This window comes from Hypanus sabinus, chromosome 12 (assembly GCF_030144855.1).
Source record: "Hypanus sabinus isolate sHypSab1 chromosome 12, sHypSab1.hap1, whole genome shotgun sequence".
Lineage (NCBI taxonomy): Eukaryota > Metazoa > Chordata > Chondrichthyes > Myliobatiformes > Dasyatidae > Hypanus > Hypanus sabinus.
The window spans coordinates 22,426,667-22,445,717 of record NC_082717.1 but is presented as its reverse complement, the minus strand read 5'-3'; the positions used below and the strand labels follow the sequence as shown (position 1 = coordinate 22,445,717).

Here is a 19,051-nt window from a genome sequence, read left to right as displayed (position 1 = left end):
TTAAGTTTTGCTTTGGAAATTTTAAAAAAAATCCAAAAAAAACGTTGAACTCAAATGAGGTTATTATAAAAATCGGAGCCCAAGATTTAACGTTGCATTTCTGTTGATTATTTATACAAAGCAGTTTTTAAATTGGCTAATGAAACTGATCTTTTGATTTCTAAAAAGGTATTTTATTAATGCATCTTGTATGGTTTAACAGGGCCAGTTTTTAATGACTCATTGATTTACCATGTTTGGTGATTCAGTAAATGATTCACATTGAAATTATCACTGACAAAGGTTGGGGGTGTCGACACAAATGTTGGGGGTGTTGTGGATAGTGTGGAGGGCTGTCAGAGGTTACAGTGAAATATTAATAGGATGCAAAACTGGGCTGAAAAGTGGCAGATGGTATTCAATCCAGCTAAGTGTGAGGTGGTTCATTTTAGTAGGTCAAATATGATGGCAGAATGTAGTATTAATAGTAAGAATCCTGGCAGTGTGAAGGAGAAGACGGATCTTGGGGTCCGCATCCATAGGACACTCAAAGCTGCTGTACAAGTTGACTCTGTGGTTAAGAAGGCATACAGTGCATTGGCCTTCATCAACTGTGGGACTAAGTTAAGGAGCCGAGAGATAATGTTACTGCTATGTAGGACCTTGTTCAGGCTCCACTTGGAGCTCAGTTCTTGCTCAGTTCTGGTCATCTTACAGGAAGGACGTGGAAACTATTGAAAGGGTGCAGAGGAAATTTACAAGGTTGTTGCCTGGATTGGGGAGCATTCCTTATGAGAACAGGTTGAGTGAACTCGGCTTTTTCTCCTTGGAGCGGCGGAGGATGAGAGGTGACCTGGTAGAGGTGTGTAAGGTGATGGGAGGCATTGATGGTGTGGAAAGTCACAGAGTTTTTTTCCCAGGGCTGAAATGGCTAGCACGAGAGGGCACTGTTTTAAGGCACTTGGAAGTAGGTACAGATACACAGTGAGTGGTGAGTGCGTGGAATGGGCTGCCGGCGATGGTGGTGGAGGCGGAAATCATAGGGTCTTTTAAGAGACTCCTGGATAGGTATGTGGAGCTTAGAAAAATAGAGGGTTGCCGTAACCCTAGGTAATTCCTAAGGTAAGTACATGTTCAGCACAGCATTGTGAGTTGAAGGGCCTATATTGTGTTGTAGGTTTTCTATATATTCTTATATGTTTTATAATCCCTCAAATGTGTGTCCCTATCAATTACATTCACTTGAAGATGAGTGACTGGCATTTGACCCAGATGATTTAACTTTAAATTAAAGGGAGGTAGCGAGATTATTCTACAGGATATACAACTTATATACTTGAAATATAAATAAAAATTATGGGAAACATTCAGCGGGTCAGGCATTGTCTGCAGAAAAGAAGTAGTTAACTTTTTGGTTTGTGAACATTTCCAGCGTATTTCTATTTCAAATTATCAGCATCTTCTTTGTATTTTTTTTTATTTTGAAGACCTACATTCAGCAATTCAGAAATAGCATCTTCCCCTTGGCCATTAGATTTCTGAATTTTCCATGAACACTACCTCTTCTTGTTGCTTTGCTGTTTATATATTTGTAATTTATAGTAATTTTTTTCTTTGCGCTTTACTGTTGCCACAAAGCAGTGATAACAATTCTGATTCTGAGCCTTAGTTATTCTTGTACAGAAGGAATTACTACTAGATAAGCTTTGGGTTTGCATTCAAATCGGAAAAGCGATGCATTAGGTGTGCAGACCATAGACCTTAAAACAGAGGAACAGAATTAGGCCATTTGGCCCATCAGGGTTGCCCTTCCATTCCACCAAGACTTTATTATCTCTCTCAACCCTGTTCTCCTGCCTTTTCCCTCTAACCTTTGACACTCTTACTAATCAAGAACTTAACAACCTTTATTTTAAAAATACCCAATGACTTGTGGTAATGAATTCCACAGATTAACCACTCTCTGGTTAAAGAAATTCATTCATTTTGCTGTTGTAAAAGCCTTGTATTCTGAGGCTCTGCCCACTATTGGAAACATCCTCTACACATCTGCTGTATCTATGCCTTTCAATATTCAAATCATTTCAATGAGATCCACCTCATTTTTCTGAACTCCAGCGAGTATAAGCCCAGAACCATCAACTGTTCCTTATATGTTAACCCTTTCATTCCCGGAATTATTCTCATGAACCTTCTCTGCACCTTCTTCAGTGCCAGCAGATCATTTCTTAGATGAAGGGCTGCAAGCTGCTCACAATATACCTTAGGTGGTCTGGCCAATGCCTTGTAAAGCCTTAGCCTTAAAGTGTTTCATATTCTGATCCGATATGGATATTCTCTATTTAGCTGATGCAGTAGCAACTATTGAAAACAAACAATCTAATAAAGATGTTGCATTTTCCTTTGTCCCACAGAAACCAGGCATCCCATTGGCAAGGAGCACTTTAATCACGCATTGTTACAAAGATCTGGACTTCATGGATTTTATTTGTAGTTTGGTAACCAAGGCAGTCAAGGTTTGTAAGTTCCAAGGATATCCAGATTTTACTGATTCTGTTCCACTTGTAATTTACTTTGAATACTTTTTCCCTTTAAAATCTTTTCACACCAAAGCTATTGTCATGGGTAAAGCAAAGGATTCTTAATGGCTCTGCAAGGTTTGTAACTGCATCAGAGATCTGCAGAAGGATGCTGTTGGGTTCAGTGCCTCATAGCTAAGGAAGAGTAAGGAGTTCCCATGGTTGCCACTTCTCTCTGTATCAATTGCTGGTTTTTGAATCTATATTTATGTAGGCACAGATTAGACTAGCATGTAATGTCCTCCATAAGTGAAGAGTCTAGCATCCCAAATGAAGAACAGCCAAAAATTAATGATATATGCATGAGTTATTGGGAGAACTGTTGCCACATTTCGTGTATGAAACTCTCCGTTAATCAGCGTCAACCATGAATATCGCATCATAGCTCTCTACGTGATAGGCAAGCCAAAGCAGTATGATATGAAGAGCAAGCTGTTGTCCATCCCAAAGGAATGGCAAAGACTGATACAGTTTGGTACCAGCAGGGTTAGAGGAGTTGCCAGTCAACATTGAACTCAACTTGAGACCACTTAGGAACTCCAGCACTGGATTTTTCCTCAGGGTTTACTCCTGAAGCCTTCTCCATGAGTGGGTATAGCCACAAGGTAACTGAGGTTTGAGATCAGAGTTTTCCTTCTAGTTGAACTGCTAACTGTGACTGACGTGACCAATCTGTCAGAAACAACTAGTTTTAAGGCACCAGCAACCCCCTTTGCCCCTTCTCCTGTCAGTAGAAATGGTTCCACCGAGTTTACTAGCTAAACCACATGTGAAGGCCAGGAACTGGATTTGGTTGCAGAGGCTATTTGAGACGCATGCCATTGGGAGCATTCAATAGTTTGCGGGATCTTGTCTCCAAAGCCTCCCCTGGCTATGACAACCTTAAAGAATCACATTCTGCAAGTCAAAAACGTTCTCATTTCAAGTAATTCTGATAGTTATTTATTTCACTTTTCCCTTAGGAATTTGCTGATTATCCCAACACTGCAGCACATTTGAGAGTCTTGTTTTCTTTCTATGCATCGACCATTGTTGGAGCATTAAGTGCTGTGGATAAAGTCACCGACCCCATCGTTGCTAAGTTGCTTCCATATATCCAGAAGGTAACTAATTTTGTCTGTGGATGAAGTTAATGCATAAGAGAAAGCATTGGTGTCCATCTTATAAAATCTTATGAATTTAGGTTGCTCATGAGTCAACCCTGCTCACTTCCTTGCATTGCAGAAGTTTGCAAGTAAAACATTAATTTAATGAAGTACAGGTAGTATAATAAAGGACTGATGACCTAGTTGTTCTCCATAATACACTCAGCAACAATCAGGATCAAATAGATGACATAGCAGTCCTTGTTGCAGTGATATCTGTATGCACTGCTTGTTCACTTCTAACCTTTCATGCCTAGTGGTTCCATGCAAGCTCAGCTTTGTTTTTTGTGTGTCAGTGTTTTGGGGTATCTGGAATTCATGGTGCTTGTTTTGCACTGTTTCAGGGACTGAAATCTTCATTAGCAGATTACAGAGCTGCTACGTACATGATAGTCTCTCAGCTTGCCGTGAAAGTTGTCTTGGAGTCTTCTCTGGTAAATACTCTAGCCCAGCAAATCTGTAAAATGCTTGCGAAGATCCCAGTTCTGATCCGAGAAGGATTAAGCTGCCTGATTATTTTACTGCAGCATCAGAAGAGTGAAAAGATTAGTCAAAAGTAAGTGCTTCATAGCTTTCATTTTGACAGGAATTGTTTAATACTTTTCTATAATGTTAAATTCTTGGGTTAGGGGTTTATGATACTATTTTAATATTGCTTTCTTGAAGTAGTAGTATTACAAATGAGTGGAGCGGTCAAAGGAATCTCTACCAAAGGAATAAGGCGCTCCTTTCCTCCGCTAGCCTGCAAGTCACCCTTGGGCAAGGTGTAGCACCTACATAGACCTCTCCCCCATTCCCCCCTCCCCCCAATCTAGATCACGTGAAGCCACAGGAGCAGGTGGTGGATGGTCGTACGAGCAGCTGGTGCATATCACTAGTTCTGGTTTTGTGACCACTGATGCCAGGCAGACAATTTCTGAAGAGTATTGATCATGGCTGGGGTCACCTATCTTGTAAAGACACTGCCCAGAAGAAGGCAATGGCAAACCACTTCTGTCGAAAAAATTGCCAAGAACAATCATAGTCACCACAATCACCCACGTCAAACGACACGGCACATAACGCACGAGTGATTAGAACAAAAATTGTCTGTTAAAACAGTGCAAAATGCAGAAATTCCTGAGAGATGTGTTCAGAACACATTTTCAGAATGAAGTGCATGCAGTGACTAAAATAGCCTATTTGTGAAACAGTTTAAATAGCATTGATGTCTTATTGAGAAATGTAACGTCATTCAGATTTTTACATTTATCAGCAAGCTGGTTAACGTTTCTACATTTTGAAGTTTCATATTCCTTCCTCAACCTCAGGTTCCAGCCTGGAGAATTCACCATTTAGCTAGATCCTAATGTAAAATAATTTTCTATCATGCACCACAGTAGCATAGCAGTTAGCGCAATGCTGTTACAGCTTGGGGTGTTCTGCAGTTCAATGTTCAATCCAGACACTGATCTGTCAGGAGTCTCTGTACGTCCTGCCAGGGGAATGAGTGAGGTTTCTCCAGGTGCTCCGTTTCCTCCTGCAGTCTGGGTAGATCAGTTTGTCATTGTAAATTGTCCTGATATTAGGTCAGGGTTAGTCGGGGTTGTGGGGTCGCTGGGACCATGTGGCTTGAAGGGCGGAAGGCCAATCCAAACTGCTAAATAAATAAATAAATACTTGGTTAGTTTGGAAGGAAGTGACACGCGTGTTAAGAATTTTAGACGCCCCCAGTTTCTGATCATTGTGGTCTTTATTTTGCAGGACCTTTAATAATCTCTGTAATATCCCTGACCTTATCACGAATCTTCAAGCAATTGATGTTCAATATAAAGTTTCTCCCCTGCTCAGTCATCTTCTCCCCAATCTGATCCATTCCATCATCACAGGTACTGTTCTGGTTTGTGTTTAAAATGCACTCATTCTCGGATCCACATACAGATGTGGTGAAATCACACAGATGTGGCTGTCACTTCTGCTGTTCTTGTTACTTTAGTTGTGTAGGGCACCTGCACAGAGCAACATAGCAGTTACATTACTGAAGTTAGTATTCAGAGACCTGGACTGTTCATTCAAAACCATGTCTTTTCATGCCGCAACAGCAATTGGATAATTTTAAATGATACAATTCCACCTTTATTTCAGTTACGGTGTCTCCTTAATGGCCAAGTCAGTGTTAAGTAACACATTTGTCGTGGAAGGAAATTTCCATCCTTGTCTGTCCTATGTACAACTGAAGGTTCACTTTCCATTTGTCTGCAGTCTGCCTTCAGATCCTCATCCCTTTCTTTACCTTGGTCATTGATGCCATTCTGGGCTATGACCTCTGGCTCATCATTTCTTTTTAAATCTTTTTATTAATTTTAAACAAACATAAATGAAACATGAATACAAAGTGTTTGAGAGTACATAATTAATAGTTTAAATAGACATTCATATAATAATAAAATATATAACCTCCCAAACTCATAACATTGATGAACAAAGAAAAAAAAAGACCCCAGAGAAATAAAGAGGAAAAAAACACTAACCAACATGGGCCATTGAATAATGTTAAGTACATATACAGTAGTGCCAATAACTCTGAACCATCCAAACAATTAAGGATAATATAAGTAAGGTTTAGGAAAAGACAATTCAACTCATATAAAAATGTTGAATAAATGGTCCCCAAGTTTCTTCAAATTTAACTGAAGGGTCAAAAACAACACTTATAATTTTTTCTAAGCTCAAACAAGAAATGGTTTGAGAAAACCACTGAAATATAGTTGGAGGATTCATGTCTTTCCAATTCAATAGAATAGATCTTCTAACCATTAGTGTAACAAATGCAATCATTCGTCGGGATGAAGAGGATAGACAACTATTATCCACCATTGGTAAACCAAATATTGCAGTAAAAGGATGCGGTTGGATATTAATATTCAAAACTCTTGAAATAATACTGAAAATATCTTTCCATGGCTCATCATTTCTACTTCATCTTACCCCCAACCCCCACTTTCTCCAACCACTCAGCAATGTCCTTGAACCTTACCCCAAGGAGGCAGCATGGTATTCTGCAATCACACATGCGAGTCTCTGCTCCTACAGTAGTGTAATCCCCAGTAACTAGTGCTCTCTTGACTTTACCCATTCCACTACATACAGCTGTTAAGGTTCCTGTTACACCCCAAGTGAACCCTTCTATTCAGAGCTGGCTGAAGTACAAGATGTCTTTAAAGGGTCTCTTGAAAGTTCATTGGCTTTGTTAATTTTTTTTGCCTGTCTGGCCCAGCCATCTCCCTGCATTCTTCTGAGCAGTAGGATGACCACCTTCTGAAACATACATTCAACCCAATGGATGGGCAAACTGCAATGATATCAACTGTTCCACCTCAATCCAGTGCTCATGCTCCTCTCTCTGACAGAGCTTCCTATGCCCATGGTTCTCCAGAACACAAGTATTACACCAAAACTCTCACTTGGCAAAGATTGTGCACTCTGGCCTGATGAGTCGTGCTATGCTTCTTTCTGTTCTGATGGGTTCACTTATAATTTATAAGAAATAAATAGAATTTAACTCTTTATATATAAAATTTTGCTGTTGTCTCACAAAATATCACAATCCATCAGTACGAGAAGTTTATGCTTTTACAGAACCGACAGATTTTGCTCATTTTTGCAAGATCTGAGTCAGCTGAGTTCAATTAATGATTTCTAATTGACTTCTGAATTAACTAGATGCCTGGCAGGAGCATGTACTGTTTCATTTTACAATGAAATCTACATGGTTAATTAATCTTAGCATTTGAACAAAATCAAGCAAATATTTCAGAATTGAAAGAACAAATAAGGTGATGTAACATACTGTCACAGGTCTTGAATGCCTTTAAGCATTTCACATTTTCTAAATTTCTTTGAAGTGCTAGGGTCATTAAGCAGACAAAATGCTATTTTTTTTGAACACTGTAAAATACTAAAACCAGGAATTGGTGATAATCTGTTGATCAGTTGATCTGACTGTTCGTGTGGTGCTTAATGTGGTGTTCTCTTGGACACTGAGAATATTCACAATCTTCTCCAAATGCATTGTAGTGGTATGCAATGGAACAGTTATGATTATAGTTGCACATGAAAAATAGTATTTCTGATTGTGAGGCAAACCTTTTATAATAGAGTAGGATGTCAGTTTTATTTAACCATGGTTTCATGAGAAGATTGTAGAACAAGTATTGCCATTTCATTTTGCTTTTGAAAATTAGTTCTTTTTGGCAAAAAGTAGTATTCAATACCCTTTGTTTCAAAGGTTTAACTTTAAAGTAAAGACATTGTACATCTAAAGTTTATTAGAGATTTTACAGTTGTATGTAAAACTAACTGCTAAATCAACTCACAACAATTTAACTTAAAAGTAATACTTTAAGCTGTCATAACAAAACCAGAATGCAGATCCTCCTCAGGTTAGAAATGCATAGAACTCATATGCCGACTTGCATAGAACTTATACTTTTGAGCATTTGAGAAACAGCAAGATGGTTTGACCATCTGTCACAGGGGAACTTGGCTTGTGATTAGCTCTCTAATATGCGAGCTGTTAAGTTTAGTTCACCCTGCCGTAACCTGTGGGGGCCCTGGTAGATGTTTAAAATACATGTTTACCAATGACTGTTAACAAATCTAGATGTGCAAGCCCACGTCCTCTGTATCTGGACATCCTTCATTATTCAGGGGTGTTTTTGTTTACTTGATCTGAAACCATTAATTCCTCCCTGCGATTTGGTTCAGCAAGCATGTCTGTCTGCCAAAAGGTGTCAATCCTCATCCCAATCCAGTGTCAATAGATGATGTTCCAATCTATTAACTATCACATCTTCTTCAGACAGTTAATTGATCATTGGGTTTCACCAAGATATTCTGCACTTCCATTTGGCAGAAGATATTATTCACTGACTTCTAATCAAATGATTTTCTTAATGCATAATTACAAAGCCACTGCAGTTACTCAATTAGACCACTCCCTTAATGGCTTTTAAACCCATGATGTCAATCACCAAGAAAGACAAAGCAGTAGTTGGATAGGAGCACTATCACTATTAGATCTTCTCCAAGATACGTACCGTCCTAGTTTGGACATTGTCATGTCTGAATCCTGGAATCCCTCGCCCAAACAATACTGAGAATATCTTCACTAGAAGGACTGCAGTGGTTCATGAAGGTATGGTCAGATGGTTTTCTGTTATCCTTTTTGTATATTTTCCACAATTTATAATATTTTTTAACTAGAAGTCTATTTTGCTCTTATCTTTCAAAAGCTCCAAGATTTCAGCTATGACTTTTAATCCCAACCCAATCATCACATGTGTCTTTAGAGCAGGGGTTCACAACCTGGGGTCCATGGACCCTTCTGTTAGTGGTAACAATCCATGGCGTTAAAGTTGGAAACCCCTGCCGTAGGGAGGTGGCGTGTGCGTGCAAGCACACATACATACACACAGGCACACACGAGTTTTAGGAGTGAGAAAAACATGAAATTAAAAGGTAGATAGTTACAGATTTTGGATATTTGAGGGGGCAAGAATGAAATTTTGGAAATAGTCAGCAAGTTGAACAGCATCAAAAGTTCCTGTTTCAAGTAATTGAGTCTTCATCAATGCAACAGGCTAAGCATTTTGTTATTCCTTAGTTAGATATATTCAGGTAAAAATTTATTGAACCTGTTCATCACTCTTAAAATGATATGCCATGACCAAGTTGTGAAAATCTGCCCCATGCTACTAAAATCTACCAACTTTAGTAATTAACCTCTCAGCTCTCTACATTATTTTACTTGAAGCTTGAAAATGCTAAGAGAATAAAGAAATGTCAGACTTGTTTCATTTAAAAAAAACTTCCTTCCTAATCTGAATTTAGTTTCTAAAATAAGTTTCTAATAATTATCTGTGTGCTTCTAATAATTATCTGTGTGCTTCATCCATTTGATCATTTTTTTTAATCACTTCTTTGAACTTTTTATCCCCTGTGGCATTTAGTAGCCTAAAATGTTGCATGACTCATTGAATTATTTTGTTTCTCTTGCTGAATCAGCTGAAGAAGAGGAAGAAAGTCCTGGTGCACAAACACACTTCCAACTTCTAGAGGCTGTACTTCAGACTATTACACTGCAGGACAACTTGGACCAGACTACAGCCAAGTAAATATAGTTTACGTTTTGCTTCTTTGCTTTTTTTATGACTGGCATTTATTTTGAGATTGGACAAATGAATACTTTTGGTGATTGTTTTTCTCCCATTCTTATTCATTCATTCTATTACATAGTGTTTTTTTTTTGTTAGATTTTTCTGCCCCACTTTTGGTTCTTGACACTATTTGACCTGCTTGCATAGTTTGGAATGCTGCCACTATTTTCAGAAACCCCTTTGCCCCCCAAAATTCAGGCCCGCCTTGGCATCCCATATATTCATATGATCTTACCATGTATTCTGATAAGTACCTGTCATACCTGGAGCTTACTTTTATTCAAGAAGGAGTAAAGATCTTGCTTGTAGTGTCTGATGGCAATGTTTATGCTCTGAACTAAACTCAATTTTTTTTTAAATGTTAAGATAAAATGGAATTCCCAATAAATATACTTTAAAGCTATGAAATAAATAACTAAATTTTTGTAATTTTACTTTATATAAACAAACGATATATTAGCTGAGAATTGCAAGCTTATTATTAAAGGGAAATGTTTTTTAAAGAAGATTTTCTGAATTTTGTTTTAGTTTGTCTTGAAATGTAAAAGAATAGCTAATTCAAAATAAAACTAACACTCAATTCCTGTGTTAGTAAGTGATAGATAATCTGTGTCAAATTCTGTGGAGTGGATTTGCCATGTGATAAATTTGCTGAATAATGTGTTATTGCAACTGTTAACACACACATCATCTGTAAGGACCTGTAGCCAGCAATCTTTGGGTAGGTTTCATATAGATAAATGTCTGGCTGTATTTCACCAGAGATTTACTGCTATGGTTCATGTATTTTTATTGTTGATTTAGTTCATGCAGCTTCTGAATTGTTTTCCAGCATGCTTCTCGAGGAGTATATTTCTCATTCGACACAGGATGTTGACCCTGATAGTCTTTCTGCATTAAATCAGAGAATTATGCCCTTGGTCAGACTTTTGGAAATAAGGTAAGGTATATCCATTGTATATCCACACAAGCATATCATACTAGTGCATAGGTGTGTGCGACTCTTTGAACTGAAAGCACTTTTGTTGAAGTGTCAAAGATGTATCTGCCTTCGGGAGATTTGAACTTTGAGTGCAAAATAATAGCACAGTTTTTGTAGAAAGGCCAACAATGCATTCCTGCAGTCAGTTATAATATCTCTAGAATAGGCTGTAATGTTTTATACATCTGTGAGAACAAGTAATACTGGGACAGTGTCTCTTGCCAGTGAAGTGTCATTTTAATTCAGCTTAAGGTTGCTTTGACGTCTGGTGGTAAGTGGCTAAAGAAAAGGGTGCGTATCATCAAAAGTTCATAGATTTTAAGGCTGCTGTATTTATTGAATTTTTTGATCTGAAAATAAAGGCAACCTTTTTTTAAACCTATTTTAAACATTTCATTAAAGTGTAATTTCATTTCTATATGTTGTTGGCTTTCTTTTATTTTCATCTAATGACTTCTTTTTTGTTGAATGAAGATACCCCAAAGCTTATGAATTTTCATTGGGATGCCAGATGAAAAAAATTACAAGCCAGAGAGAGCAGGATGTCTTCAACCAATTTATTTCTCTGTCTTTGAGCAGTGCCAAGTATCAGGTAAAACTGGCCTCAATGCTCAGGGATACAGCGAGGTTTTAAAAATCTGTTTTACAGCAAACTTCATTTTTTGATTTTAATAGTTCAATTTGAAGATGCAACTGAATGTCATGGTTCTTTAGAATTAACATTACATTGAAGTGAAACGATGTATGTTTTCATTGTGCTCTTATTGCATCATAGAAACTGTAATATTGTAGTCCTTTTTTTAAAAAAATGAAAGAAATTGCTTTCTAGAATTGCTGTTAGACGAAGGCATGTTCTAGGGTGTGCCATAAGCATTTTGTATGGATGATTTACAGTTGTACCTTCTAAAGCTGTAAAGCTGCAATAGGTTTGAACAGATATTTTATCTCCTTAATAAGGGTCCTATTTCATGTCACATTGATGGAAGTATTTCTTACCTACCTTTTTCTTTCATTTTGCCTGCTGTCTGTCATCTACACTGGCTACATGAAGGCAGTATGTCTGAGCCTGACTTCATATTTAGCTCAATTGATAAGCCCAGTATCTCCCTGCAAGACAATGGATCAGGAATTGTAATTTATAAATTGTTTCAGTTGAAGTGTAAAGTTAGATTGGAACTGATGGATGTTGGTGAGATTTTTTTCCCCTTGAATAGTTCCCATTGTAACTGACTAGGTATTGCTTGATGTTGCAAATGAATGCCATAGGCTCAAGTTTAGCAGATTATTGTCATGGAAATCACAGTCTCATAGAAAACTACAGTGCAGAAACAGCCCTTCAGCACATCTAGTCTACAAAACCATTCATCTACCTAGTGTCATCGACCTCCACATGGACCATAGGCCTCTATCCATATACATGCCATTTTATTTGCGAAAACCTACATACCCAGCCACATTGTCTTCTCAAATGTTAAAATTGACCCCGGATCCACCACTTGTGCTAACAGCTCGTTCCACAACTCTCACGACCCTCTGAGTAAAGAAGTTCCTTAAACATTTCATCTTTCACCCTTAACCCTTGGCCTTTAGTTGTTGTGTCATCCAATCTCAAATGCTGCTTGCATTTACCCTATCTGTACCCCTCAATTTTGTATAACTATCAAATCTCCCCTCAACCTTCTACATTCTGGGGAATAAAATCGTAACCTATTCATCCTTTCCCTATAACTCAGGTTAAGTCCTGTCAACATCTTTGTAAATTTTCTCTGCATTCTTTTAATCTTATTTGTAAGTAGGTGACAAAAATTAGACATAATACTCCAAATTAGTCCTCATCGTCATCTCACACAATTTCAACATAACATCCCAACTCCTGTACTCAGTACATTGATTTATGAAGGCCAGTGAGCCAAAACATTTCTTTACGACCCTATCTACCCATGAAGCCACTTTTAAGGAATTATGGATCTGTATTCTCAGATTCCTTTGTCCTACTGTGATTCACAGTACTCTGCCACTCACTGTGTAAGACCTACCCTGATTCGTCCTCTCAAAGTGCAACACGTCACACTTGTCGACATTGAATTCCATCTGCCATTTTTCCAGTTGGTCCAGATCCCACTTTTGGAGCTTTGATAGTTTTCCTTTCTATCCATTACACCCCCAATCTTGGTGTCATCTGCACACTTGCTGATCCAGTTCACCACATTACCATCCTGATCATTGATATAGATGAGAAACAACAATGGACCCAGCACCAATCCCTGCAGCACTCCACTCGTCACAGGCCTCCAGTCAAAGAGGCAACCATCTACAGCCACTCTCTGTCTTCTTTCACGAAGCTAATGTCTATTCCAATTTACTACCTCGTCTTGAATTCCAAGCAACTGAAACTTCTTGACCAACCTTCCATGCAGGACCTTGTCAAATCCCCAACTTAGGTCCATGCAGACCACATTCACCGCCTTGCCTTTTCGACTTTCCTGGCAACTTCCTCAAAAAAATCTGTAAGTGTGGTTAGATACAACTTATCACACACAAAGCCATGTTGTCTATCCATAATCAGCCCCTGTCTATCCAAATAGATGCAAATACAGGCCCTAATAATAGCTGACAATAACTTTACCATTGCTGGTGTCAGACTCATTGGCATATTATTTTCTGGCTGATTCTTAGAGCCTTTCTTAAACAACGGAACAACATTTACTATCGTCCAATCCTCCAGCACCTCAACTGCAGGTATTTTAAGTATCTCTGTTTGAGCCCCTGCAGTTTCTGTGCTAGCCTCTCACAAGGTCTAAGAGAACATTTTGTCATACCCTGGTGTTTTATCCATCCTAATTTGCCTCAAGACCACCTATTCAGTAATCTGTACAGGGTCTATGGCTTCGCTGCTGCATTTCCTCACATCTATAGATTCTGTGTCCATTTCCCTCGTAAATACTGATCCAAAAATATCTATTTAAGATCTCTCCCATCTCTTTTGACCACGCATAAATTACCATTCTGATCTTCCAGAGGACCAATTTTGTCCCTTGCTATCCTTTTGCTTTTAATGTATCAGTAGAAGCCCTTAGGATTCTCCTTCACCTTGTCTGCTGGAGCAACCTCATACCTTCTTTTAGCCCTCCTCATTTCTTCCTGCCTGCCTATACCTACTGTGCACCTCCTTTTCCTTTACCAGAGCTTCAATATCTCTCAAAAACCAAAATTCCATAAACCTGTTATCCTTGTCTTTTATTCTGACAAGGACGTACAAATTCTGTACTCTATAAAATTCACTTTTGAAGGCCTTCCCTTTACCAAGTGCGCCTTTGCCAAAAAAAAACCTGACCCAATCCGCACTTGCCAAATCCTTGCTGATACCATCAAAATTGGCCTTTCTCCAATTCAGAATCCCAGCCTGAGGACCTGATCTATGCTCTTGCATAATTCTGGATTGGAGAGCATGCCTTATGAGAATAGGTTTAGTGAATTTGGCCTTTTCTCCTTGAAGTAGCGGAGGATGAGAAGTGACCTGATAGAGATGTATTAGATGATGAGAGGCATTGATCTTGTGGATAGCCAAGGCTTTTTCCCAGGGCTGAAATGGCTAACACGAGGGGGCATAGTTTTTAAGGTGCTTAGAAGTAGGTACAGAAGGGATGTCAATGGTAAGTTTTTCATACAGAGAGTGGTGGGTGCGTGGAATGTACTGTCAGCGATGGTGGTGGAGGCGGATACAATAGGGCCTTTTAAGAGACTCTTAGATAGGTATATGGAGCTTAGTAAAATAGAGAGCTATGTGGCTGGGTAATTCTAGGCATTTTCTAGAGTAGGTTACATGATCGGCACAACATTGTGGACCGAAGGACCTGTAATGTGCTGTAGATTTCTATGTTCGTTGCTCTAATTACCTTGAAGCTAATGGCATTATAATCACTAGCTGTAAAATGTTCTTCTGCACAAACCTCTGTCACCTGTCCTGTCTCATTTCCTCATAGGAGATCTAGAATTGCACACTCTCTCATCTAAGTATTGATTAAGGAAACTTTGCTGAACGTATTTACACAACCTGTTCTTTTAGCTCTGGCCTTGAAGTCCAGGCAACATCCTGGTAAATCTTTTCTGCATCCTGGTTTAATATCATTTTTTCCCTATGATGTTCATAGTCATAGGTACAATTGACATCACAGTTACAAAGGGAAAAGCTGAGAGAGGGTCTAACTCTAGATCAGGGGTACCCAGCCTTTTTTATGCCATAGCATCCCTACCATTAACCAAGGAGTCTGTGAACCCCAGATTGGGAACCCCTGCTGTAGATAGCTGTTAGTTGGCTCTCACTGGAAGAGCATGAGATGGGCTCATATTTTCTGACAGTTAACCTTCCAAGTCCAATAGTTTCTGATGGTAAATTGTTTTTACTCATGTAAGTACAAGTGCTTGGGCTAGATTTGGGGCTTGTGGAACCACGTCCTTCTGGTAAAGTCAACTGAAATCTATTCTTTAATAACTTCTAACCAAAATATCACGATTTTAGTTGTTGACAGATTCTGACACATCGCTGTTGCTGAGTCTCAATCACCCACGGCTTAACGTCCGAATATCTGCTGTGGAACACTTAAAGGAAATCATTAAAACCTCACAGGTAATGCAGGGTTTAATTATTGACCAATATATTCGCTCTGCATGTTCAGCCATATTGTTAGCATTCGAACCTCCAAATAGCAATTCCCTGTTTGTTTCACTGCACAAAAGCCTGCTTTAATATGTCAGTGAAGAGAGTTGTTTTGAGAGGTGAAAGGTTAATATGAGACCCTGTTTTTCTCACTCCAGTGAATATAAAAAGTCTCAGGACACAATTTTGGAGGAGGGGCAGGCACTATGGTAATATAGTGGTTAGCGAGACACTATTACAGCTTAGGGTAGTGGTTCTCAATCTTTTTTAATGCCATGGAACAATGCCATTAAGCAAGGTGTTTGTGCACCCCAGGCTAGGAACCCCTGGCTTAGGGCTTTGGGATCAGAGTTCAATTCTGACATCATATGTAAGGAGTCTATACGTCATCGCCATGGAATACATACACACCTACAGTCCAAAAATGTATTGGTTAGTAGATTAATTGGTCATTGTACATTGTTCCATGATTAAGTTATAGTTAAATCAGTGGTCACAGACTGGCACAGCTTGGAGGGCCAGGAGGGCCTATTCCATGGTGTATCTCAATAAATAAATTTCTTGGCCAATATCTAGGTTTTATTGAGTATTAAAACTGAGCTATCTATAATACTGTGTTTGTGGTTGATTGCTCTACACTGATTGGTTGCCATATTGCAAAACTGTCTACATTTCAAAGTTATGAAATTGGCAATAAAGTACTTGGGGAAGTCTGGGAAGGAATATTAAATATTATAAAATGCAAACCTCTTCTGGAAAGTTCCATTTCATTGTTTTTAATTGCTTGCTTTATCAGAAGATTTTGTAATCTAAAATCTATGTAAAGGAATTGATTATTGAAGTGAATGTCATGGGACTTTTCAAATCCCTAAATTTAAAAGCATTCCATATACAAGTTAATGCTCTGAAGTTACAACTATCTGAAGTGACAGGCAGGCTGCTCATGGTGAAGTTAACAAGTGATAAGTGATTAATTCTAGGCCAAGACCATGTCATTACAGGGCCTGTGAAAGGTCTTTCTCCTAGGTTTCAATGTACGAGAGATGTGAAATGAAATGAAGCCTTCCTTAGATGTAACAGCTACTAATCACTGCATGTTAGTGTAGCATAGTGTGTTAGTGAGGTATACTGTAGGCAATAAATTTTAACCACGTCCTTAACAAAGTTTGAGATATTGAGCTACTGAAGTATATTTTGACAGTATATCACAATAGTTTTAGATTGAGTAGTTCAATGCCTTTTTTTTTTCTTTAAAAGAAAGACATTCTTAAATGATTATTGGGAAATGTGTAAATGGAGAGTGCTAGAGAAATTTACAAAAATTATTCCAGCAATAAGGGACTTAAATTATGCAGGTAGAGTAGAGGGTGTCACAGCGAATTCTGATAAAGACACTTTCAAACACAGTGTATGTAGAGACAAACTGTTCACATTTGACAGCAATCCAGAACAAAGGTGTATATTTTGACACCACGCAATGTCAGAGTAGCAGAGGAGATAGAATTTTCAGGGCTTACTGGAATTGAGAGATTGGCTGGATTGCTCCTTACATAGAGCTAGTAGATAGAATTATAATGGCCAAGTAGTTTCCAATGCTATAAGCATTTAGTGATGATCTTCTTTTAAGTAATGTGGTTTTATAATTTGCAAATCGAAGAGTTGTATAATGCTGCATCACTTTGCTTTAAACATTTTGGTTCCAACCTGATAATGGATGTCGTAATCAGCCTGCTTCTTGGGGCGGCAGCTTGAACACGATGAATGCCTGTTTAATGTCGATTGTCAGACACACTATAGGCATTGGAATGTTACTTGAATTTGCCAGCTGTTTGATCATAGAAGGTAACATGAATTGTTATTAATTTGAAAACTTCTTTTAAAGGAGGGATATGATGATACTTTCTTGAAAGAAAGTATTTTGGAACGAATAAAAGATGACAGTCCAGAAGTAGTTCTTGTTGCTCTTCAAGCTCTGGAGGTGAGTTTAGAGTTTTCTTCTAATTGGTGGTAAGTTGGGCCTGGGTAATAAGCCCATTTTGTGTCAGCTTGGTAACCTTCTCACCTGCAACATCTCTTTAGAAAATGCTGCAGCATTGTCTGGAAAGGAGTATGAGAATTGTCCCTGGTATTGTAACCAGTACTTAAATTTCACTATCCATCATAGTTGACCTGGCTATCAACAGTTGCGCAGCACACACAAAATGCTGGAGGAACTCAGCAGGCTAGACAGCATCTATGGAAAAGAGTAAACTGTCAATGTTTTGGTCCGAGGCCCTTCATTGGGACTGAAAAGAAAGGGGGGAAGTCAGAGTAAGAAGCTGTGGGGGGAGAGGTATGGGGAGGCGAAGAAGTAATACAAGAAGTTTCCTCCCTCCTGGCCTGCTGAGCTGCTCCTGTATTATGTGCACTTTGCTTTAGATTTCTAGCATCTGCAGATTTTCTTGTGTTTAGCGTAAAATAACTACTATGTTTTCTGTATCGTGGCTATGACCGCAGATCATAAGTTCTCCATCTACCACAAAGTGTTTCTGCATTTTGAGGTTGTAAAAGGTGCAATGCAAATCTGGTTCTATCCCAGATGAGTAATTCATGAAATTTGCTGCCACCTTTTGGTGTACCTATTGAAAACAACAGCTTCATTTTTACATGTCTCTTGCCTCTCTTTCCTGAATATTTCCTGTAGTATATTCTGAGAGTATCTTCTCTTAAATTTGTATCATATTTAACCAACATAAGGTATGTTGTCTCTAACTTGAGTGGAATAAAACATGGTCGGAAGTCAATTGTATTTAACATTTCCTTTTGTCTCTAAAGAATTTCCATTTTTGAAGATCAGCATTCCGCAAAACAAATGAGTATTTGTTTGACACATTAACTTGTAGAACATACACACAGTGGCCACTTTATTAGTTACACCTGTACATCTGCTCATTAATACAATTATCTAATCAGCTAATCGTGCAACAACTCAATGCATAAAAGCATGCAGACGTGGTAAAGAGATTCAGTTGTTGAGAGCAAACACCAGATTGGGAAGAAATGTAACTTTGACTATGGGATGTTTGTTGGTGCCAGATGGCGTGGCTTGAGTAACTCAGAAACTGCTGATCTCTTGGGATTTCACACACAGCGGTCTCTAGAATTTGCAGAGAATGGTGTGAAAAACAAAAAGCATCCAGTGAGTGGCAATTTTGTGGGTGAAGATGTCTTTTTAATGAAGGAGGTCAGAGGAGAAAGACCAGGCTGGTTCAAGCTGATGGGAAGGTGACAGTATCACAGATAACCACACCTTATAACAGTGTTGTTCAGAAGCACATCTTTCAATGCACAACGTGTCAGACCTTGAAGTGGATGGGCTGCAGCAACTGAAGACCATGAACATCCACTCAGTGGCCCCTTTATTTAGGAGAGAAGGTAGCGGCCATTGAGTATACAGTATATTTCCTTGTGTTGTGTTTCTCATGCCACATGTCAGCGTGTCTATTGGACTCCTTGTACAAAAGTTATAAACA

General features: G+C 38.6%; 1 protein-coding gene across 4 annotated transcripts in view; it reads left to right on the top strand.

The window, feature by feature from the left end:
* The window catches only part of heatr1 (HEAT repeat containing 1), a 120,834-nt gene that overhangs the window by 23,309 nt on the left and 78,474 nt on the right, over nucleotides 1-19,051 (top strand). For all 4 annotated transcript variants that reach the window (XR_009515042.1, XM_059985663.1, XM_059985664.1 and 1 more), the window contains exons 5-13: nucleotides 2,394-2,495; nucleotides 3,521-3,661; nucleotides 4,048-4,259; nucleotides 5,447-5,571; nucleotides 9,749-9,854; nucleotides 10,733-10,840; nucleotides 11,357-11,474; nucleotides 15,402-15,509; nucleotides 17,422-17,517. Coding sequence is in view for 3 of the 4 variants with exons in the window: in XM_059985663.1 (XP_059841646.1) it covers nucleotides 2,394-2,495; nucleotides 3,521-3,661; nucleotides 4,048-4,259; nucleotides 5,447-5,571; nucleotides 9,749-9,854; nucleotides 10,733-10,840; nucleotides 11,357-11,474; nucleotides 15,402-15,509; nucleotides 17,422-17,517 (1,116 nt within the window). In the remaining variant the exon portion in view is untranslated. The remainder of the gene's footprint in view (nucleotides 1-2,393; nucleotides 2,496-3,520; nucleotides 3,662-4,047; nucleotides 4,260-5,446; nucleotides 5,572-9,748; nucleotides 9,855-10,732; nucleotides 10,841-11,356; nucleotides 11,475-15,401; nucleotides 15,510-17,421; nucleotides 17,518-19,051) is intronic.